The sequence below is a fragment of the Sminthopsis crassicaudata genome, chromosome 2, assembly GCF_048593235.1.
Source record: "Sminthopsis crassicaudata isolate SCR6 chromosome 2, ASM4859323v1, whole genome shotgun sequence".
NCBI lineage: Eukaryota > Metazoa > Chordata > Mammalia > Dasyuromorphia > Dasyuridae > Sminthopsis > Sminthopsis crassicaudata.
Window position 1 is genome coordinate 262,225,626 of NC_133618.1, and position 24,133 is coordinate 262,249,758.

The following is a 24,133-nucleotide window of genomic DNA, read 5'->3' on the forward strand; positions in this document are numbered from 1 at the left end:
TCCGCTCCAGCCAACCTCCCTTTTCATCTGAAGACCCTCCCGCACCACGTGACTCACTCTCGCCGACCATCTTCCGGTGCGATGGGGATGAGGAAGGAAAAGAGCTACTTATCCTTTTCCCTTTACCCCACTTCTACTTCCGCCAGATTAATCCCTGGTCGATCCATTCATTTTCCCGCGTCGTTTGTTCTAGTCGCCGGATAAGTTCCGGCGCAGGGTCATGACGTCAGTTAGCCGGTTGACTGAGGCTGTCGGGACACCGGTAGGAGAGAGGTAGAGAGAGGTCGGTGCTTCCGGCCTGCCTCCCCCCCCGCCCCCAGTACGGTTGTCATGGCTGCCGTGCAGTGGGGTCTCGTCTCGGTCCTGCTGCTGTTACTGCCCGCTTCTTCTCAGGGTTCGGAGGGGGCGGGGGCAGCCTCTGAGGGGCCTGGCGGGAGCGGCAGCGGCGTTGGGGAGCGCTTTAAGATCGAGGGGCGGGCAGTGGTGCCGGGAGTGAAGCCGCAGGACTGGATCGCTGGGGCCCGAGTATTGGTGGACGGTGAGGAGCATGTAGGCTTTCTCAAGTAAGTGTCACCGCCGTGTGGAGGCCGGTAGCGGAGGGCCAGGCCCCGAGCCGTGTCATGGCCGAGCTCCGGCCTGCAGCCCTTACTGAGCGCCTGCGCCGTTGCCAGTGGCTACGCCGAGTGGGATGGGGGTCTCCGCAGTCTCCGAGCCCCATGTCACAAGAAGGGAAAGCCTCTTGGAGGGAGCGGGTGAAGCGGGCCTTTGGGAAGAGCTTGACGTAAGCACCCCGGGGGAAGGGACGGCTAGGGTTACTGCCTTTATCTGTCCGTCCCCTCGGTGGTAACGGTGGTAACGGTGGATACTCTAGTAGCGGATTAATTCATTTTTTACTCCTCCCCCCCTCGTCTCCAAGCAAAACTGACACTTAGCGGGGCTGGTCAGTATGGACAGGGCAATCTCAGAGCTGTCTGCACTTCATTTGTGTTAGGCTTTATAATTTTTATTTTCTTTTTTTGCGAGGCAGGCGTGCTTAAGTGATTTGCCCAGGATCACTAGTAAGGGTCAAGTGTCTGAGGCCGATTTTCGGATCTTCCCGTCTCCCGGATCCATGCGATGTTCTTAAGCTTTCTTTCTTTTTTTCTTTTTTTCCTTCAAATGGAAATTTTGCCTCCTGTTCCTGATGTGACCTCAGCCCTTGTTTCAACTTTTCCAGTTTCTCTGCTGAGAATCACTGAAATTATGAAGCTGCTCTCAAGGGACATTTGTTGAGACTACATTGCTAGGCTGGCTAACTACTGCAGCTAAAATTAATGAGATCTGAAACCTCTAGTCAAAACATCTCTCACTAGTAGGGGATGGGGGAAGTGGGGGTGGGATTGAATTGTCCTTTTTTCCGCTTTTGAATCCACAAAGGAGATTAACTGCAGAACCTGTTTCGTGTAGCATTGAGGGCAAATCAGGTAAATGAATGCCTCTTGTCAGATTTCTTCGTGCAAGAGTGTAAAAAATAACTCTTTATGTCTCCTGTTAAAAAGCGAAAATACAGGGTGAAAACATTGGAAGACAAAAATCTTTCTTCTGAAGAATTTCCTTTTAAAAAAAATTAGGCTTTGGAGTGTAATAGGAATAGAAAGGAGAAAACGGCGGAAAGACTGGCTCTGGAATCAGCTCCTGGATTCATGTTTTGAGCTTTTCTGGCTGTGACTTTAGGCAAATCACTTGCCTCCGTGGGCCTTAATTTCCTCTTCTGTATGTAAAATAAGGGCACTGGGCTAGAAGGCTTCTGATTTTTCTTCCATCTATGGTCCTATGATACTCTAACTAGACTTCAAAATATCTAGTTTTAATTCCAGATGTTTGCTAATTTTCTCAGGATTTGACAAGTCATCCATCTTTTGGAAATAACCTTTCAGGATTAATAAGTAGTAATTATTAGTTCAGGTTCTGGAGTGAACCTAAGTGTCAACGGTTACCACTTTTTACAAGCTTTTATATAGAAGCTGATATCCCCTTCCTAACATTTTTCTGACACATTTCTTTTCTTTGTACTTAAAAAGTAGGAAATAAATGTAAAATTATTACTATTGGAGGGTTTTTGTTTTGTTTTTTAAAATCATCAAGCTTTCTTTTCTTAATAGAATCACCTTTGGCAGAGAGATTTGTTTCTTATAGTACTTGATTCTAATTTTCCTTCTGTTGTATTAATTTGCAGTTATTCTCCAGCTTTCTGTTAATTTAAACTTGAGAGAAATTTCTAAGGGTAAAACTAGTAATATTCTGTTTTGTTCTTTATTTTGAAGTAGTAAGGAGAATACTTGCCATTTATTAATGGATATCTTGGAAATGGTTAATATTATAGTATAAGCAAATTGTGAAAATATGTAGTAGTAATTAACCATAATAGGAGTCAATAAAGATTGCGTTTATTTTTTCAATTAATAAAACCTTTCCTCCCAAAATAACTTTCTTTTCAATTACAGTTTTTATCATTTTTTTGTTTTAGAATAAATTCAGTACATTTTGTTTTACTTAATTCATAATTAGTATTTTGCGTAATTTATAATTTCTGAATGTGTCCATTGATTAGTTGAATTTTATATTTGTATAATGCTTTGTATTTTTCTAAGTACTTTTTATCATGCCATTTACCATACCATTTGAAAAAATTCTATGAGATAGACAGAATATATATATTTTGTCCCCATTTTACTAATGAGAAAACTGAGGCTTAGAGTGGTTAAATGATTTACTTCACATCATTTATTAAGGATATAGAGCTGAGACTTTAACTCAAACTTCCTAATCCAGTATTCATTTTATTATATATAGCCTGCTAAACAAGCCAGACATCTAGTCTTCTGGAAGTTAGAGATTTGAGAATGTGAAGACTAGTAATATGATGAGTTTCATCCCTTCTGTACAGAATAGGACTGTAGCATTGCTGCTTTGGTAGATCCTCTCACTTTCCATTTTCCAGAAAAAAAACAGGATTGTTCTTTCAGTCTGCAGTTGTAGTTATCTTTCAGGGAATTCTACTTATTTTGGGGCCATGGCCTTCCTTTCTATGATAAGATTCCCCGCTGCCACAGTGACCCAAATCCCTAGAATTATTTGTGGTATTCAGTTACCTATTCATTAGGATAGATAACCATAATTAATCAGTCTCTTTCATGTGATAGGCATTTACAAAAGTCCTTACTAATTTTTATCTTCCTGAGAAGCAGATGATAATTTATTTTCATTTTGTAATTGGAGAAACTTGAATGATTGAGCAGGTGTTTGTCATTTGATTTTGGTATGATTTTTGAAATAACTTTGAGATAGAAATTTTAAAAATGTTTCTAAATTCAAATAACGAATAAATTATTGAATAAAAGTGACTGAAAATGATTTTTATTTTTCAGGACAGATGGAAGTTTTGTGGTTCATGATATACCTTCTGGTTCTTATGTTGTAGAAGTTATATCCCCAGCTTATAGGTTTGACCCTATCCGGGTGGATATCACTTCAAAAGGAAAAATGAGGTAAGATTTCCTGGTGGTATTTCTTTTAAGAGGTTTTGAACATTTCATTATATCCTAGTGGGTTTTTTAAAGATCTAGACAGTATGTCTTATTGAGATTCTAGGTTTGTAAAAACAAAAAACCCTAAAAGAATCTTGTATTTCTAGTGTGTACATCGTTGAAATTCTGTTGTTGAAACTACCTTCTATTTTGGTTTAAACTGGATTTATTTTAATGTGTTCAACTATTTGGTTAAAGAGCACAAAAGAGCTGAGGTTATTCAAAAATTTGTTTGTTGAATTTTGTTAAGAAGTCATTTTTTTTTTTTTTATATCTTCCATAAGCACCTTTCCTTTTTAACCACATTAGTTTACTCCTTGTTGTGATATTTGCTAAAATTGAAAATAAAGGTTAATTTGTACTTGGAAAATAACTATCAGCTATTTGCCAGGGGCAAATGCTACTAATGCCCTTCATGACTATTTAATGTTTTGATGCATTAGAACTTTCCCCAGTTCTTTCCTTAATCTAGATTATTTAATTGATACTAGAAATTTAGAGTTTTTGGTATAAACCAGAAGCTCTCACAAGAAGAACAAGCATAAAAGAAAGAAAAGTGTGATGGTTGAAGTGAGAAATGTAGTGTTCCGAGGTATTTGGACTTTGTTTATAAATTTAGATTTTTGGGTTTTTTCTGTTTTAGTTCTCTGACTAGCTCACTGTCTAATTTCTGACCAAGAAATATGGGCAGTGTCTTTTCTGAGAAGCAGGATAGTATTGTGGACCAAAAACCTGCCTTAGAGTAAGAAAGATCTTGGTTTAAGTCCATGCTTTTGGCACCTAGTGATTTTGTGACATTGGGCAAAAATGTGTTTTTTGTCCAAAAAATTATTTAACTTCTCTGACTCAGACAGCTCTCTAAGATCATAAAATGCAAAATAGTTAAATATCTGTAATTATAAAAAGTAAGTGTCCCTGCTGGAAGTTCCTAACCTGGAATCTTAAGTTAAATCATAAGTCTGGACCAAAACTGAAAAGTTTTCATTGTATTTGAGCTGTCATGTAGCATTATTTTTTATTAATGTATTTTTAGCATATTTCCCAATAAATACTTAACAGAACCTTTCCATTAAAAAGGACAGCTAAGCAAAATAGACTAATACAGTTATTATAGCCTACAATAAATATAACTTTCGTTTTTATGCTTTACTGTTTCTTTTTAATAATTCTATTTTAATGTTAGATTTGTGTTAGCATCAGCAATAGGGGGTTCTGAGTGAAGGAACTTCCTTTACCATTTCAGATTGGCATCTATTTTCCAGCTTATAATATTAAGTAGTTACCTTGAGCACTGAGAAAATCATACTATTTCTAATGGGAAATGAAGGATATGGTTTTAACTTTAGTAATTTGGAACTAACATTGTCCGTTATATTTGACCATAGTTTAATTACTTTTGGTCTTCATTTACATTACCTTCATTACTATATAATGAAGTCATTGTGTATATTCTTTTGGTTCTGATTTCTTTGCTCCTAAATCAGTTTATTTAGATCCTACAATGATTCTTGGTGTCCATATTTGTTGTTCTTTACAGCATAATGTATCTTATCATGTATGTGTCAATATCTTAATTATTTCCCAGTTGTTGAGCATATAATTTGTTTCCAGCTTTTTATTATCATAGACTTTTTTATTTTAAAAAATAGTAAAATACAGAAGGTGAAGAAAAACTTTATGCACTGCTAGTATGCTTGACAGAATATTTTAAGATGATATCACATATTCTTAATTTCATGTTTTTCAAAATACTTCATAGATGATTTTAAAGTGTTTTATTTATTTGAGATGAAGAGTTCTTCCTGATCGCTAATTCTGAAATTAGTAGCTACACTGATATTTCTGTCCTTAGATCCTATTCTGGTATTTAAATACCTTAATATAGACCTTTAATTTTAATGAAATGTTAGTCCTTGGTAATAAGAGCAAAATTCCTGTAGAATGATAGATACCTACACCAGCCATTTTGAGATAAGAGTTTCTGATTCTTCTTTGGTAATAGGTTAGGAAATGTTGGGGCTATAAACATAATAAATATGTTTATATCAGTATTTTCCAAAGGTGTCTGGAAGTTTGGGGGATAAAAAAGGAAGAGATGTCAAATTTAAATTGAAACAAGGGGAAATCAGATTACAAATGGGAAAGAAGAGTTAACAAAGAGAGTTAGAAAAAAGACATTTGGAAAAGTTAACAAAATGTTAAGCTATTTGGTGATCCACATCAAGAAGAAACTGTTCTTTAAAAATGATCCAGATAGACTCTAAAAAGTACTACATGTAGCTACAGAAAAACTAAATTATATTAGTTACTTTTTGAATTTCCACATTGAAGGGAAGTTTGTTTGAATTGATTCTTTGCTTTGCCTCTAGCTTTTAACCTTTCCTAGTAATAGGTATTGCTTAAGAACATATATAAGATAATTCCTTAAGCCTTTAAAGAAACTTTTGTAGCAAAAGTATTTGAAGCCAGAGGATCCCTTTCTCTGCGTTTTTATCTCCAGAGTTTTTTGCCTCTAACTTGGTATGTAATAAGAATCATATCTGAGGACAAGCTCCTTCAAGGTCAACAATTTCTATATGAGTAACCTGAAACACTTATAACTAAAAAATCCCAATTTTTAAACTTCTATCAAATGTTAACACAGTTTTTGCAAAATGAATCAAATTTTAAAATTTCAACCATAGTTGATCAACAGCAAAGACATCATTTAAAAGTAATCTTAATGTCACACCATTTTATGTGATTTTTGGATCAACAAAGTTAATTATATACTCATATATTTTGCATGGATTATTAGTTTTAGAGTATGGATTCTATGGCTACTGATTTTTTTTTTTTTTTTTATCAAATATTAGCTAAATGAAGGCTTAGTGGTTGAGATTTAGAAATCTTTTTTATTAGACTTTTTTGTGTGTGTATGTATTAACAGTATTTTATCATGACAATCTCTGTCTATATAGTTCCATCACTGTGATAACTCTAGAGCTAAGCAGATAGAAATGATTATATCTCATGCTGATTTGCATAAAAGTAAATTTTAACATATACTTGAAATTTTGTTTACATATGATGGTATCTGAGTAGAAATTAATAAAACTTAATTTTCCTATTCCTGAATGTTCTTTCTTGGATTTTAAGGCTTTTGTATAATACTGTGTTGAAGATCAGGTACACCTATTATCCACATAATGAACAAATAAATTGTTTAAATGCCTGTGGTGGTAAAATATTAAATATAAATGTGGAAATGTAAAACTTTAGAACTGGAAGGAACACTAGAGATTTAGTTCAATTTCTACATTTTATATATAAGAAAAAAAGGTACAGAAAGCTTAAATGACTTGCCAAGGCATTTACTTACACTATAAATTGTCAGCACTTGAAGAGACCCTAAAGTTCATGGAGAAGAATAACTTATTTTTTGAGAAGAGGAATTTGAACACCAAAAATACACAGTAATTCATCTAAGGTCACAGAGCTAATTAGTTATGATTGAGACCAAAATTTACGTTTCCTGATTTACTCTGGTATTCTTTATGAATATATGTGTAAAGATTTGGTACTTAAAAAAAAAAAAAAGTTGTTTTAATACATATTTGAAAGTGTGGGTATGAAAGCACTGTAAATTGTTTACTATTTTACTATTAAAAGGCATCATTAATACTAGTATTTTTTGAACTAGTGATATTTTTGTAGAATTATTCAGTTGTTTCTTATTGTTGTTTCACCAGAGCAAGATATGTTAATTACATTAAGACATCAGAAGTGGTCAGGTTACCCTATCCTCTTCAGATGAAATCTTCTGGTCCACCTTCCTACTTTATAAAAAGGGAGTCCTGGGGTTGGACGGATTTTCTGATGAATCCAATGGTATGTATTATGACAAAACTGAACATCTTTATTAATTCTGAGCTAGTTTTTAGGTTGCAGTTTTCAGAAATGAATGTTTCCTAGCAGTCACATAGATGACTAAGGTCAAAACTTTTGGTAATGAGGGTTGATTTCAAAGAGTGTTGACTAAGGGAAAAGAGTGATTTGGGCATGAGAGGTGAAAAGATTATATGGAGAATTACTTTGCATGAAAAGTAGCATAGTGGTTGTGTGTATTTGTGTTTGCTTTTTGTAGAATCTCTTTTGGAAGGGATCTTAGAGATCATTTAGACCAACCTTTTAGACAAATTAGGAATCCCTTCTACAACAGATGGTCATCCTATCTCTATCACCATCTCCCAATGATGGTGAGCATACTGCTTCACCAGGCAATCTTTTTATATTGTAACAGAGCCCTTATTGTTCATTCTTTATTTCCTTGATTTGGCTACCCTGTAACTTTTACCCTAGTTCTGCTTTTTCACCTATTAACTTTCCACAGTGTTAAGAGAGTTGTCATGTTTTTCTTTAGTTATCTCTTTACCAAATTTTTTCAGTGATTTCTTCAGTCATTTTTTTTGTATAGTACAATGTCCTGATCCTTTATTAACTTGGCCACATTTCTCTTCAGTTTTTATCAGTGTCCTTTTTAAAACATAGCAACTAAAATAAGACACAAAGTCTCTGATAAGCAAATGATAAAAATGGAATTATTCTGTGATAGGCTAGTATATTGTTATTAATTCGGCCAAAATTGCATTAGCTTATTCAGTTTTGTTTGTTTGTTTGTTTGTTTGTTTATTTATTTACAAAGCATGTGCATGGGTAATTTTTCTTTGTAAAACCTTTTGTTCCAAATTTTCCCCCTCCCTTAGCTGGCAGGTAGTCTACATGTTAAATATGTTGAAATACGTGTTAAATCCAATGCATATATACATACTTATACAGTTATCTTGCTGCACAAGAAAAATCAGATCAAGAAGGAAGGAAAAGAAAAACTGAGAGAGAAAACAAAATGCAAGCAAATAACAACAGAGTAAGAGTGCTATGTTGTGTTTTACACTCTGTTCCCACGGTTCTCTCTCTGACTATAGATAGCTCTCTTCATCACTAAACAAGTGGAACTGGTTTGAATCATCTCATTGTTGAAGAGAGTCATGTCCATCAGAATTGATCATTATATAGTTTTGATGCCGTATATAATGATCTCTTGGTTCTGCTCATTTCACTTAGCATCAGTTCATGTAGGCCTCTCCAATCCTCTCTGAAATCATCTTGCTGGTTGTTTCTTTCTTTCTTTCTTTTTTTTTTTTTTTAAGAGCTGAAAGCATTTATTTTTTATTTTCTTAAATTTTATTTATCTATAATTTTTTTTTTATAGCATTATCCCTTGTATTCATTTTTCCAAATTTTCCCCTTCCTCCCTCTACTCCCTCCCCTTGACAGGCAATCCCATACATTTTACATGTGTTACAATATAACCTAGATATAATATATGTGTGTAAATACCATTTTCTTGTTGCACATTAAGTATTAGATTCCAAAGGTATAAGTAACCTGGGTAGATAGACAGTAGTGCTAACAATTTACATTCACTTCCCAGTGTTCCTTCTCTGGGTGTAGTTGTTTCTGTCCATCATTGATCAACTGGAAGTGAGTTGGATCTTCTTTATGTTGAAGATATCCACTTCCATCAGAATACATCTTTATACAACATTGTTGTTGAAGTGTACAGCGATCTTCTGGTTCTATTCATTTCACTCAGCATCAGTTCATGTAAGTTTCTCCAAACCTTTCTGAATCCATCCTGCTGGTCATTTCTTACAGAGCAATAATATTCCATAACCTTCATATACCATAATTTACCTAACCATTCTCCAATTGATGGACATCCATTCATCTTCCAGTTTCTAGCCACTACGAAAAGAGCTGCCACAAACATTTTGGCACATACAGGTCCCTTTCCCCTCCTCAGTATTTCTTTGGGATATAAGCCCAATAGCCTTGGCTGGTTGTTTCTTACAGAACGATAGTACCATAATTTATTCAGCCATTCTCCAACTGATGGTTAATTCACTCGGTTTCCAGTTTCTTGCCACTACAAAAAGAGCTGCCACAAACATTTTTGCACATGTGGGTCCCTTTCCCTCCTTTAAGATCTCTTTGGGATATAAGCCCAGTAGAAACAATGCTGGATGAAAGGGTATGCACAGTTGGATAACTTTTTGAGCATAGTTCCAAATTGCTGTCCAGAATGGTTGGATCCATTCACAGTTCCATTAATAATGTATCAGTGTCCCAGTTTTCCTACATCCCCTCCAACATTTGTCATTATCTTTTCCTGTCATCTTATCCAATATTAGGTATGTAGTGGTATCTCAGAGTTGTCTTAATTTGCATTTCTCGGATCAGTAGTGATTTGGAATATTTTTTCATGTGTCTACATATAGTTTCAATTTCTTCATCTGAAAGTTGTCTGTTTATATCCTTTGACCATTTATTAATTGGAGAATGGCTTGAACTATTATAAATTTGAGTCAATTCTTTATATATTTTAGAAATGAGGCCTTTATCAGATCCTTTGGATGTAAAAATGTTTTCTCAGTTTATTGCTTCCCTTCTAATCTGTAGGCATTAGTTTTGTTTGCACAAAAACTTTTTAACTTAATATAATCAAAATTATCTGTTTTCTGATCAATGATGATCTCTAGTTCTTTGGTCACAAATTCCTTCTTCCTCCACAAATCTGAGAGGTAAACTATCCTATGTTCTTCTATTTTGTTTATAGTATCATTTTTTATTTCTAGATCATGAACCCATTTCTACCATATCTTAGTATACAGTATTAGCTGTGGGTTTGTGCCTACTTTTTTCCATATTAGTTTCTAATTTTTCCAGCAGTTTTGTCACATAGTGAGTTCTTATCCCAAAAGCTGGGGCCTTTAGGTCTGTCAAACACTAGATTGCTATATTCATTGGCTATTTTGTTCTGTGAACCTGACCTATTCCACTGATCAACTTCTCTATTTCTTAGCCAATACCAAACGATTTTGATGACAGCTGCTTTATAATATAGTTTTAGATCTGGTACAGCTAGACCGCTGCCTTTTGCTTTTCTCTTCATTAATTCCTTTGAAATTCTTGACCTTTTGTTCTTCCAGATTAATTTTGTTTTTTTTTTTTAGGTCAGTAAAATAGCTTCTTGAGAGTTTGATTTGCATAGCACTAAATAAATAGATTAGTTTAGGGAGTATTGTCATCTTTATTATATTCGCTCAATCTAAGAGCACTTGATATTTTTCCAGTTGTTTAGATCTGACTTTATTTGCCTGAAAAGTGTTTTGTAGTTTTGCTTATATAGTTACTGACTTTACCTTGGCAGATAGATTCCCAAATATTTTATATTATCGACAGTTATTTTAAATGTAATTTCTTTTTGTATCTCTTGCTGTTGGATTTTGTTAGTGATATATAAAAATGCTGATAATTTATGTGGATTTATTTTTGCATCCTGCAACTTTACTAAAGTTGTAGATTATTTCTAATAGTTTTTTAGTTGATTCTTTAGGGTTCTCTAAATATATCATCATATCATCTGCAAAGAGTGATCATTTGGTTTTCCTCATTACCTACTCGAATTAGTTTTTTTAGCACTGGATTTGTACTATTGGCCATATCAAGCTTGTAGTCAACCAGACTCTTCAAGTCTTTTTTTATATCCATTATTGCTAGGTCAGATGTCCCTCATCATAGATTAGAGGCTATCTAGACCTCTAGCTTCTTAAACTGTGGGTCATGAAGCCCTTAGGGATCTTGTAACTGAATGTGAGGGTTGTGAAATTATGATGTATTATCACTAAATATTTGATTTTCATACCTATTTTATATATCTATATGGAGTCATTGTAAAAATTTCTTGGGAGAGGAAATGGAATGAGTGGAAACAGTTTAAGAAATCCTCATTTAGACTAACCCTCTCATTTTTATGGATGAAATACAGAGGTCCAAAGAAGGTACAAACATGATTTGCCAGTCAGTGGAGCAAAATTTGAACCTTAGGTCTTTCAGATTCCAATTCCAGAAATCTCTAGTACATCTTGTTGCCTTCTCCTACTTGTTTTTTGTGTGTTTGTAACTATCTAATAGTTAATTCTTTTGATCTAGTCATTCAATCATTTCTGAGTCTACCACATGTAATTAGTCTTTTTTTTTTTTTTTTTTTTTCCTGAGGCAATTGGGGTTTAAGTGACTTGCCTGGGGTCCCACAGCTAGGAAGGCCAGATTTGAACTCAGGTCCTCCTGATTTCAGGTCTGGTGCTGTCCACTGTGCCACTTAGCTGCTCAAGCTTACATTTTTCTATCTTTGGCAGAGTAGTAGCATCAGCCTCTTGGTCAAATGCAATGTTAAAATCTATAGCTAGAGTGTCCGCCCCAAAAAAGGAAATGAAGTTAATGTGGCATAACGCATCATATTTTTTTGGTAAATAAATTTTATTCTTGCCTTTGTTTTTACAACACAGTAATTTCTACATTGCCTTCCCCTTCTCTGCCCCCCCGCCTTGAACTCTTTAAAAAAAAAAAAAAAAAGCTTTTTATTTTAAAAATACATGCAAAGATAGTTTTCAACGCTGACCCTTTCAAAGTCTTGGGATCCATATTTTCCTCCTTCTTATCCCCTACCTCCTTCCCTAAACAGCAAGCAATCCAATATAGGTAAAATGTGTATAATTCTTCTAAACATTTTTCTTTTCTTTTCTTTTTTTTTTTTTTAAGACTGCTTTTTTAAAAATTAATTTTATAATTATGACTTTTTTTTTTTTTTTTGACAGTACATATTCGTGGGTAATGTTTTACAACATTATCCCTTGCACTCACTTCTGTTCCAAATTTTCCCCTCCTTCCCTCCACCCCCTCCCCTAGATGGCAGGCAGTCCATACATGTTAAATATGTTATAGTATATCCTAGATACAATATATGTGTGCAGAACCAAATTTCTTGTTGCACAGGAAGAATTGGATTCAGAAGGTAAAGATAACTTGGGATGAAAAACAAAAATGCAAACACTTTACACTCATTTCCCAGTGTTCCTTCTCTGGGTATAGCTGATTCTGTCCATCATTGATCCATTGGAACTGAATTAAATCTTCTCTTTGTTGAAGATATCCACTTCCATCAGAATACCTCCTCATACAGTATTGTTGTTGCAGTGTATAATGATCTTCTGGTTCTGCTCATTTCATTCAGCATCAGTTCATGTAGGTCTCTCCAGGCCTCTCTGTATTTATCCTGCTGGTCATTTCTTACAGAACAATAATGTTCCATAACATTCATATACCATAATTTACCCAGCCATTCTCCAATTGATGGGCATCCATTTGTTTTCCAGTTTCTAACCACTACAACGAAGGTTGCCACAAACATTTTGGCACATACAGGTCCCTTTCCCTTCTTTAGTATTTCTTTGGGATATAAGTCTAGTAGTAGTACTGCTGGGTCAAAGGGTATGCACAGTCTAAACATATTTTCACATTTGTTATGCTGCATAAGAAAAATCAGATCAAAAAGGAAAGAAAGTGAGAAAAGAACAAACAAGCAAACAGCAACAAAAAAGATGAAAATACTATGTTGTGATCTACATTCAGTCCCTATAATCCTCTCCCTGGATGCAGATGACTTTCTTCATCACAAGAACATTGGAATTGACCTGAATCACCTCATTGTTGAAAAGAACCACATCCATCACAGTTGATCATCACATAATCTTCTTGTTGCTATGTACAATGTTTTCTTGGTTTTACTTAACTGCACTTAGTATCAGTTCATGTAAGGTTCTCTAACTGAGAAATCATCCTGCTGATCTTTTCTTACAGAACAGTAATGTTCCATAACATTCATATACAATAATTTATTCAGCCATTCTCCAGCTGATGGTCATCCACTCAGTTTCTAATTCCTTGCCACTACAAAAAGGACTGCCACAAACATTTTTGCACATGTGGGTCCTTTTCTTTATGATCTCTTTGGGATATAGACCCACTAGAGATACTGCTGGATCAAAGAGTGTGCAGAGTTTGATAGCTCTTTGGGCATAGTTCTAAATTGTTCTCCTGAATGGTTGGATGTATTAGTGTCCCAGTTTTCTTTTCTTTTTTTTTTTTTTAACCAGATCAAGAAAGTATATATACTTTGGATGTGGTCAGACCAAGACAGAGTATAATAGAACACTTTGCCATTCTTTTTTTTTTTTTTTTTTTAATTCATTTTTCCAAATTATCCCCTCCCTCCCTCCACTCCCTCCCCCCGATGGCAGGCCATCCCATACATTTTACATGTGTTACAATATAACCTAGATACAATATATGTGTGTAAATACCTTTTTCTTGTTACACATTAATTATTAGCTTCCGAAGATATAAGTAACCTGGGTAGATAGACAGTAGTGCTAACAATTTACATTCGCTTCCCAATGTTCCTTCTCTGGGTATAGTTATTTCTGTCCATCATTGATCAACTGGAAGTGAGTTGGATCTTCTTTATGTTGAAGATTTCCACTTCCATCAGAATACATCCTCATACCGTATCGTTGTTGAAGTGTATAGTGATCTTCTGGTTCTGCTCATTTCACTCAGCAACAGTTGATTTAAGTCTCTCCAAGCCTCTCTGTATTCCTTCTGCTGGCCATTTCTTACAGAGCAATAATATTCCATAATCTTCATATACCACAATTTACCCAACCATTCTCCAATTGATGGACATCCATTCAAATTCCAAAGAGCTGCCACAAACATTTTAGTGTCCCAGTTTTCCACATCTTTTCCAATATTTATCTTTATCTTTTCCTATCATCTTAACCAATCTGAGAGGTGTGTAGTGGTACCTCAGAGTTGTCTTGATTTGCATTCTGTAATATAGAAATGACTTTAATTTTTGTTTCTGAAAATAGTTCATATTCTTTGACCATTTATCAGTTGTAGAATGCCTGTATTCTTATAAATTTGAGTCAGTTATATATTTTAGAAATGAGGCCTTTATCAAAGCCTTTGGATGTAAAAAATTTCCCCGTTTTCTGCTTCCCTTTTAATCTTGGCTGCATTGGTTTTATTTGTACAGAAACTTAGTAATTTAATATAATCAAAATTATCCATTTTGCATTTCATAATGTTCTCTATGAACTCTCTCTTCTAATAAAGAAAAATAAACAAAAATCCTTGAATACATTTGACATTGAATTACATTGAATACATATGATAGTGCATGCAAGTGTTGTGTTTTGTTTTGTAGTCCTCTAAATCCAGAGAGGAAAAATTTATTTTTTGTCCTCCATAATTTTTATTGCTATTTCACTTACTCAGCTTGTTTTCTCTAGTGATCTTTTCATTTACCTTATAGACTTTGTATTTATTGTTCTCTTGGTTCTGTTTATTTTGTTTATTCTGTATTGGTTCATAGTAATTCATTACCATATTCATATACCATGACTTTTACAACCTTTCAGTGGACACATTCCCCTCCTCCTCCCCCCAGTTTTTTGTTATCATAAAAAGTACTTACTGTAGATAGTTTTGTATATACTGTATATTTCTGTTTTTGTCAGCTATTTGGACATATCTGCTTCATAGTGAATTATGTAGCATCATGACCTTGAAACCATATTATTGTTTCTTTGTTTACTTTGCTACATATGTCTTAACATTCTCTTTGAGATAACCTGAAATCTTGCTAGGAATTTGAATTAAGCTCACAGGCCGGTGGTTTCCTTTCTCCTCACTCCTCTCATTCTGGGAAATTTGAACATTGCCTTTTCCTAGTATTATAGCATATCATGCTCACAGGGGTGATCATATTTGTTGGATTTTTCAGCATCCTGTGTTGTAGTTTTTTTCTTTTTTTCAGTTACATATATATAGTTATATTGAAAATATTTCCATATTAATCATGTTGTGAAAAAAGAATCAGAACAAAGTAGGGAAACCATGAGAAAGAAAAAAACTACAAAAAAGTGAAAATAGTTTGTTTCAGTCTGTATTCAGAGTCCATAGTTTTTTCTCTGGATGTGGATAGAATTTTCCATCATGAGTCTTTCAGAATTATCTTGGCTCACTGCATTGCTGAGAAGAGCAAAATCCATCAAAGTTGATCAGCCATACAATATTATTGTTTTAGTGTGCAGTGTTCTCCTGGATCTGCTCATATGAAGTAGTTTTTATATACCCAGAGATTCAAATTCATCAAAGGCAGCTAGTTGCTTTGTAACTCTTTGTTTGTCTTAGATTCCACTCCTGTTTAAAACATTTTGTTTTGTCCATTTTCACCCAAAGATAATAATGAAAGAGAAAACAGAAGGGAAATTAGTTTTCCTTTTTAGGGTTGATCATTATCATTATCTATCCATCTTGAACCATTCATTATTTTATTTTCCTTTTGCCCCTCAAAATAGTGAACAAAACCCTTTTATTATTGTCTGTAACATTGCATTCATTGCCAGAGTTCATTTTGGGCTTTAAAGAATATCTCCTAACTACTGTTCTTATAGCAATGTGCTACTCTTTCCATTCAATGTTAATTTATCCTTGATTTTGTCTTCTGTGCATATCTTTTATTATTATTTTTTTTGAGGCAGTCAAGATTAAATGACTTGCCTAAGGTCACATAGTACGTGTATGGATTTGAACTCAGGTTGACCTGACTAGTGCCAGTACTCTGCTGCATTACCTAGCTGTTCCATTCTGTGTATGTCCTCTAAAAAAAACGTATGTAGTAAGGCACCTGTGCAGCCACATTTTTGTTTGCTTGTTTTTTAAAGCAGCTACTTCTTTTTGATTGCAAGTTTATTTTTTCTTATATGCTTAGAATTTCATTCTTGAGTTTCCTGTCCCTATTGAGTCATCCAGTCTTTCCTGTAAAATATTAGGCCATTGAATCCTACCTATTGTTTTTCTGAACTCTTCGAATCTATTCCAACCATGTCTATCTTTACTCTCCTTTATATGTATTCTACAATAAAATGTTCACCTCCCTGAAATAGCTAGCGTTTACTTTAGTAACAGTTCTTGTTAAAATAAGTCCCAGAATGACTGTTCCCTCCTTCACCCCTCAGTTGCTCTTCCATGTTTTATGAAATGGTATTATTTTTAAAATTTTACCTTTTTTATGTGCTTTCTTAATCTGAGTTCATTAGATAACTTCCTTGTTTATCACACACAGCTCTTTGTATATTTCCAGTATTTATTTCTCATTGGGATCATTTGCAAAGATATAGTCAGAAGATATAGTTAGAATCCCCCTTTCCTGTTTAGTGTTCCTAACTATGGGATTATAACTTTTTTTTTTTCCCCTCTGGATTTGTTGAGAAGTTTAGGTGTACATCTTAGCATTTTTTCCCTTATTTTAAGTGTCAGGAATAGTTACTTTTCCCAAAGGTTCCTTTAATTTCATATCAGTACTATGTTTTACTTTCATTAGAGTTAAATCCTGAATAAAGTCTTTTTGTAAACTGGAATTTCTAGCTATTTAAGGATTTTTTTGTACAGCATATTAGATGTGGAGAGGTAACTGAGATCATATATTCAGCCCTCTCATTTTACAGAAGGGGAAGCTGAGCTGTGAGTTGACCATGATTATATAGCAAATTAATGGTATATCCTAGACTAGAATCTCTTGTCTCCAGATTCTTTATATGTCATCATGCTGCCTACAACCACGTTTGTTTGTTTGTTTTGGGGTTTTTTGAGGCAATTAGGGTTAAATGACTTGCCCAGGGTCACACAAATGTTTGAGGTTAGATTTGAACTCAGGTCACACAGCTAGATAGTGTTAAATGTTTGAGGTCAGATTTAAACTCAGGTCCTCCTGACTCTTGACCTGATGCTTTCTATCCACTGCTCCATCTAGTTGTCCCAAAGTGCCTTTTTTTTTTTTTTTAAGAGTAATGTGAAACCAGTTTCCAGAGTAGTTAAAATTTCTTATCACAAGTAGATTGCCACTACATCAGTTTTGCTTATCTTTTAATTTATATCTCAAGTATCTTTAATTGTATTAAGTTGTATATATTTTTCTTTCTTTCCGTGTCATTAAATTAAAAAAGATTCAATGATGTTGATTTAAGAGACAATCTTACTACATTTCAAAATACAGCAATTCAGTTTTTTATTTTTATTTAAAGCTTTTTGTTCTTTTGATTTGCCTAGAACAGAGCACATTTGCAAACTTTATTGAGTTATTGAGAATGAACTTGGAATTGTATGTGTTGTAAAAGCAATAAATATTTAGGTAGTCTGCTATAGTTAACTTTATATTTTGGAGCCATTCAGGCACATCCCATATAACTTATACACCTTTGTGAAACAGTCCTATGGACAGTAACTTTCTGTGTTCACAGAGCTGAGAAATTAAATCTGAAGTAGAGATAGCAGATTCTGCTAATGATAAAGGGTTATTTCATAAGACATTCATTTGAATAATCTTAGAGCATTGTCAAGTTTTCAGAGGAGTGACTAAATAAATCTTAAGTGCTATATTTTAATTAGGAACATGGTGACAATAATGAAGCAATAAGTTCAGGTTTGGAAAATTAATTTTCAAGGATTTCTGACATTGAATTAGTTCCCATAGGATGTGGATAAAATGAAAAGTACTTCTCTATCCATTTCATAGTCCACTTAACTCTTTACAATGCATCTTCTTTTTTCTTGCCTCTTCATACCCGATAATTAGCAATTTTCAAGAGCCAATGTATTATATACCTTTTTCTTCTTTAAGAAAAATACAGCCATCTGAGCCACCATAAAGAATTATCTCGCACTCGCCACAATAAATTGAAATGGCCTTGCTATTAGTAAATCGAATACTACTTTCTTTAAATCTAATACTAATACTATAGCTCACTTTTATATAAAACAGAGAGTTTGACTTATCAAATACTTTTTTTCTATCATTTAAAGAATACTGTGCTAGGTACTGGAAGAAATAGAGAGATGAATAAAACAATTCCTGATGGGCATGATAGTGCCTATGTGTTCTGCTTCTGGGGGATTCTGAGGCTGGTGAATGAGTTGAATTTGAAAGTTCTAAGATATGGTAGGACTAAAGTAGGTCAGGTATTGGTAAATTTGTCATTGGTATAATGAGCTCTTAGGAGTTGGGGTCACAAGACTGCCAGAGATGGGTTGGAAAATGAAGCCAGCTATAACTTCCATGTCAGTAAGTATTGGGATCAAACTGGTAGTAATGGCAGCAGCAGAAGAATAATAGGGAACATCAGTATAGAACTTTGGAGTTTATGAAACAGTGTATTTAATATTAACTCATTTGACATGCACATAAAATTTTTAACTGATATAAGATTATAAGCCTTGGAGAATTACTGAGAGCTCCATGGAGAAAGTGGAACTTAGAATGCCAAAAAAATAATATAAAATAGCTAGTTAGGAGTACAATGATATGTACAGTGATCAGAGGCCAGAAGGAAAAAGTTTGAAGGGTCTTATGTAGGAAAGATATGTATTCAGCAAGGTATCTTGCTTTCTTCTCCCATTACATGCTTTCCCTTTGATTGAGGGTCATATATAAATAGAATAAAGTGAGGAATTTAGGAATATAAACTGAGCCAGGGCCAAGCTCTGATGGATATTCTTTTGTTCTCAGGACTGTAATAGTGATTTTTAACTCTATTTGGAGGTTTTTTTATTTTTTATTTTTTTATACCTAAAAATGTTGTAAAATTCTTTAAATTATTTTGAATAATTTATTATAGATACTCATATTTTGTTTTAATCTTTAAAGCACTTCTCATGTATTATCTCATTTGATTATGAAGTAACTCCGTAAGGTAGATCTCCATTTTGCAGATGAAAAACCTGATGCTGACAGAGGTTAAGTTACTTGGAATGGTTAGGATATTTTTTGATATCCCAGGGGTAAGATTTGAACCAAATTTTCTACTACATCATATTCCCACTAACATATAGCACTTTTAAGAGGCGTGATGTCCCCAACAATCTGAACATAGGTTATTGACTAAAAGATTGTAGTCACTCCTAGAGCATGAGACATCCACATACAAGTTACAAAATATCAAAGGATACACTTTGTTATATTAGCAAAGGTATTTGGAAAATTGCTTTTGGAGAGAATAATTATCAAAGTTAATTAGTTTTTATCCTGAAAATAATCTTTTGAGAGGATGGGATGCTGGTTTTACCATATATATTTGATTTTTGCTGTTTTGATTCTGATTTTAGTTTATACATGTAATTGTTAAGTTGTCTAAGTTAGGCAGAAGAATTTTCTGAATTCTTTTTTTATCTTCTCTAGGTTATGATGATGGTGCTTCCATTACTGATATTTGTGCTTCTGCCCAAAGTTGTCAACACAAGTGATCCTGATATGAGACGGGTAAGGAAATTGCTCAGTTGAAGCTTGTTGATTACATCCAATTGTTCATAACTAGGCCATCAAAAAGACGTTGGGTTATTACTTCATCCTTGTCCTGCTCACAAATTAGCCTGATCTGGAGGAGACTGGGCTAATATGTTGTTGTGTTCTTGGTTCGCAAGAGAAGAGGAACCAGAAAAAAACAATTATAGAGATAGGAAGAAAACAAGGCAACTGATTGATCAGATAGCAAATTTTTAGTGTCTTTTATGGGCCAGGCATTGTCTTGGGCCGGGGCATATAAATACAGAAAATTAAATGTTCTTTACTCTCAAGGAGGTTACATTCTGTCAAGTTAGAACACATACCTAGGAGCAGCTATGTGGCGCAGTGGATAGAGCACCAGCCTTGAATTCAGGAGGACCCTAGTTCAAATTTGGTCTCAGACACTTAACACTTTCTAGCTCTGTGACCCTAGGCAAGTCACTTAACCCCAGCCTCAGGGGAAAAAAAAAGAACAACACGTACCTATACAGAGTAATTAAATTCAAGGTCGTTAGGGTCAGGGATGTCAGTAATAATTGGGAAATCGCAAAAAACTTAATGTAGAAGGTGGTGTTTTGAACAAAAAAAGGGATTCTGTGGGTCAGAGTTGCAATCTAAGCCTGGGAGGTTGCAAGGGTGTAGTGAGGGTCAAAAAGCAGATCAGGGGTGTCTAGAACTTTAGAGTGCAGAAAGAGAACTAATTATACAGTGAGCCAGGAAAAGTGAATTATATTCATCTTTTAAAAACCATAGAAGGGTAGTCATCAATGTCAAGTGCTGTAGAGAAGTCAGAAAAATTGAGGATTAGGAACATGTTCATTGTCTTTTGGTGATTAAAAGGTCCTTGATGATCTTCTTAAAGAGGGTATTTTTAGGATAGTATTTGATGGAAAAGCAATGTCACCAACTCGAAGGGTTGTTATGAGAACATTAAAATGCCATACACCTAAGAGACCACTTTGGATAGAGAAGAGCTGAGTTCACATTCTCTCCCATTCGCTTCCTTGACCTTGGTCATGCCATCTGACCTCTATCAGCTTTAGTTTCCTCGTATATAAAAGTGAAAATGGTAATAGCACTTACTTCACAATGATGTGCAGAACAGATATAAGGAAGAATGTTCTGCAAACCCTACAGGCATGGTAGCTATTGTGTAAATGTGAGTTTTGAGTTCAGTTGAGGCTTTAGCAGCAGAATAAAAGCAAATATCTGTTTCCTGATATTTTAAGATCTTGTAGTTCTTACATAGACAGAAGTTTTTTTTTAGTTTTTAGTCAGATCTTTCTCCCTTAATCTGTATGATATTTAAATAGGAACAGAAGAGATCCCATTTAACTATAATTTGCAGCTAGAAGACAGTTCTCTCTTCTTTTGAAGTACCCTTTGTTTTGGGAACAGAGAGTCAGCATTGAGGAGTGAGAATATTCTTCCTATGAAGTTAAATTTTTTTTTTAAACAATTAAATTGCATTGATTTTGAGTGTTTGCTAAATTAAAATACTTTAAAAATCAAAGGTTTGCTGCTTAAAATATTTTGGGTCACTTTAAAAGGAAATTATTGGGGCAAAAAGATTTTAAAGTTGTTTGGAACATAATCATTTGTTCTTTGGGCAGTAATTAAAATCATTTTCACACATATACTTAAGACTTCTGAATATTTGTTATGTTACTGACTTTCTTTGTTGGATCTTTGTAAAAGTCATAGAACACATTGGAATAATAATATGTCTTTATTTTTTTTTTGTCAGTTTTATTTTAAGATGTGCAAGGTTAATCTAAATTTGCACTATTGGAATCTTATTTTTTAACATATCCTCCAAAAAGACTTTGTTTTATAAAAAAAAAAAAAATGACCTTTAGTAAGTAGCACATTATATTAGTGAAAAAACTTAATACTTCGTAGAAGGAAGGATTAAAGGATAATTATCTCTGATGCTCCTTTATCCTGTTTTATTTCTGTTATAGATTTCTTGGTGCCTCTTGTTTCAAACGAATAATATGAGGTCACTCAGAACATAGGATTTGGAGATTTTAAAGTTGGAAGGAACTTTAGAGATCCACATTGATCCAGAGGGGATTCATATGGTCATAGATTTCTTTCTTGAATGAAATTTGTAAAGAGGTCATTTCTCAATATCAGCTGCTTTTTAGCATCAGATTGAGATGTTAATAGATAAAAAATAATTTTGTGCATCCAAAGAACAAATAGTTAAAAAAATATTAGTTGAATGAAATCAGCAAATATTTATTGTGTGCCTACTATATGTTTAATGTTAGAAGGTATAAAAGGAACATAAAATAATGATTATTAATGACTTGAATGAATCAGTGTATCTTGGTTCTAGCTCTTTTGAAAAATTATTAGTTTATATGAACATTGGCTTTTTGTGAAAGTTATTTAGTTTTGTATACCTGTGATTGCCTTCATCTGATTGTTTAGTTTGAATGCTCTTCTCCCAGGGCTCATGAATTAGGTAAAAAAAATTTTTTTAAACTATATTTTCATTGTAGTTGCATGCATTTAAAAACATTTTTAAAGTAGTCTGTAGACTCCCATAAGTGTCCAGACATACACAGAAGTTAAAAACTTATATCTTAGTAGAAGATGTCAAAAATGAGTAAACTTAAAAGGTATCTCTTTTTATATCCTTGTGCTGTGTCTTCCTACAGGAGATGGAGCAGTCAATGAACATGTTGAATTCCAACCATGAACTGCCTGATGTTTCAGAGTTTATGACAAGACTCTTCTCTTCAAAATCCTCAAGCAAGTCCAGCAGTGGCAGCAGTAAGACAGGCAAAAGTGGGGCTGGCAAAAGGAGGTAGTCAGGTGGTCCAAAGCTGTCATTTGCACAAACACTCAACAACACTGGGTGGCATCCAAGTCTGAGGGAGAACTTCACAAAGCAACTACTGTAAACTTGAACCAACCTGAAAGTTGATCTCTTGCAATTGTTGTATGTGATGTAACTTTTTAGCTCATTTAAACTGTTTGGTACTTGGTACGCTGAAGATAACCCAGATCCTATCCTTTACCATATGAGATCAACATCGATGTCACTGAATTAATTACAGTGCCCTGTAGAGAATGACATAAATAAACTAAATTATATGAAGTGCTATACATTATGTATAATAAAATAAGTCTTAATCCAGAGACACAATGTCATCTATTTTTTGCTTTTATTAATGTTCCCTTATTTTTTCTAATGCAACTTTCTTCACTTCATGTCATTTGGGCATGAAGCTTCATCCTTCTGAAAGGTGTTGGTATTGGAGGAGAGCATTATTTGTTCAAATTTTGGTGATGTTTTTAGGTTAGGATATACAGTACTCTTGAGTATGAGAATAGATTTTGGTATATATATTTTCAAGATCTTTAGGGATACTGAATTATCTATGCAACTTATTAAAATATGATAAACCTTCAATGATTTAGGTTTGCATTAATAGCAGTGCTACTTAGTAGTTTAAATGGAATTTCTTTGATACTATGTTGAGATAATTTGAGAGGCAGTAACACAATCGGAACCATCTGTTAAGCAGCCTATGACAAGATTAGAAAAAAGCATTGGTTAAGGCAAAAAATGAAAGAGAGGATATATCTTATTTTATAGATGCATACCCTGTGATTGAAGAGCTGAGTAAATGTATATCAAAAATTTAATCTGATAGTTACTTGCAGCTCACTTTAAAAGAAAAGTTTTGTTGATACTCTTTGTCTTTTTTTTTTTTTTTTTTTTTAACATTGTCACTTCTGAATGATTTCTTCCATTGCTTCACCAGTAGAACAGATAGGTAGTCAAATAAAACAAATCAATACACTAGCCATATTTGAAAATGTAATGCTTCATTCTATGCCTTTGGTTAACTGTCTTTGCTCAAAGATTGAAGGCATGTTTCACCAGAAATTCTTTTAAGTTATTGCATTTATCAGAGTTATGAGGTTCTTCAAAGTTATTGTCCTTTGTTGTTGTGGTTAGTCTAAATTATCAACTTAGGTCTTTATTTGTATTAGTTCATATACTTTTCTTTATTTCTCCAAATTCTTCATAATATTTTTTGTACAGTATTATTCCATTAGATTTTTCTTAAATGTGTATGTATAAATTTATATACATACACACACACACATATATATCTGCATTGCATATAGTTATAATATATCCTTCCTATAACCCCATTTCTCACACACATCCCCATCTCTATGAAAAAAAAAACAGCAACAAAAAATAAAACCATCATAAAGGTGCATAATTGTCCTGCAAGACAAATTCCCACAT

General features: G+C 34.0%; 1 protein-coding gene across 1 annotated transcript; it reads left to right on the forward strand.

Moving 5' to 3' along the window:
• The first annotated feature begins 214 nt into the window (after positions 1-214).
• On the forward strand, positions 215-23,007 carry EMC7 (ER membrane protein complex subunit 7). Its single transcript, XM_074289175.1, has 5 exons — positions 215-563; positions 3,408-3,527; positions 7,298-7,436; positions 19,750-19,830; positions 22,524-23,007. The coding sequence occupies exons 1-5, from the start codon at positions 331-333 to the stop codon at positions 22,674-22,676; spliced, it is 726 nt and encodes a 241-aa protein (XP_074145276.1). The 5' UTR covers positions 215-330; the 3' UTR covers positions 22,677-23,007.
• Positions 23,008-24,133: the final 1,126 nt, after the last annotated feature.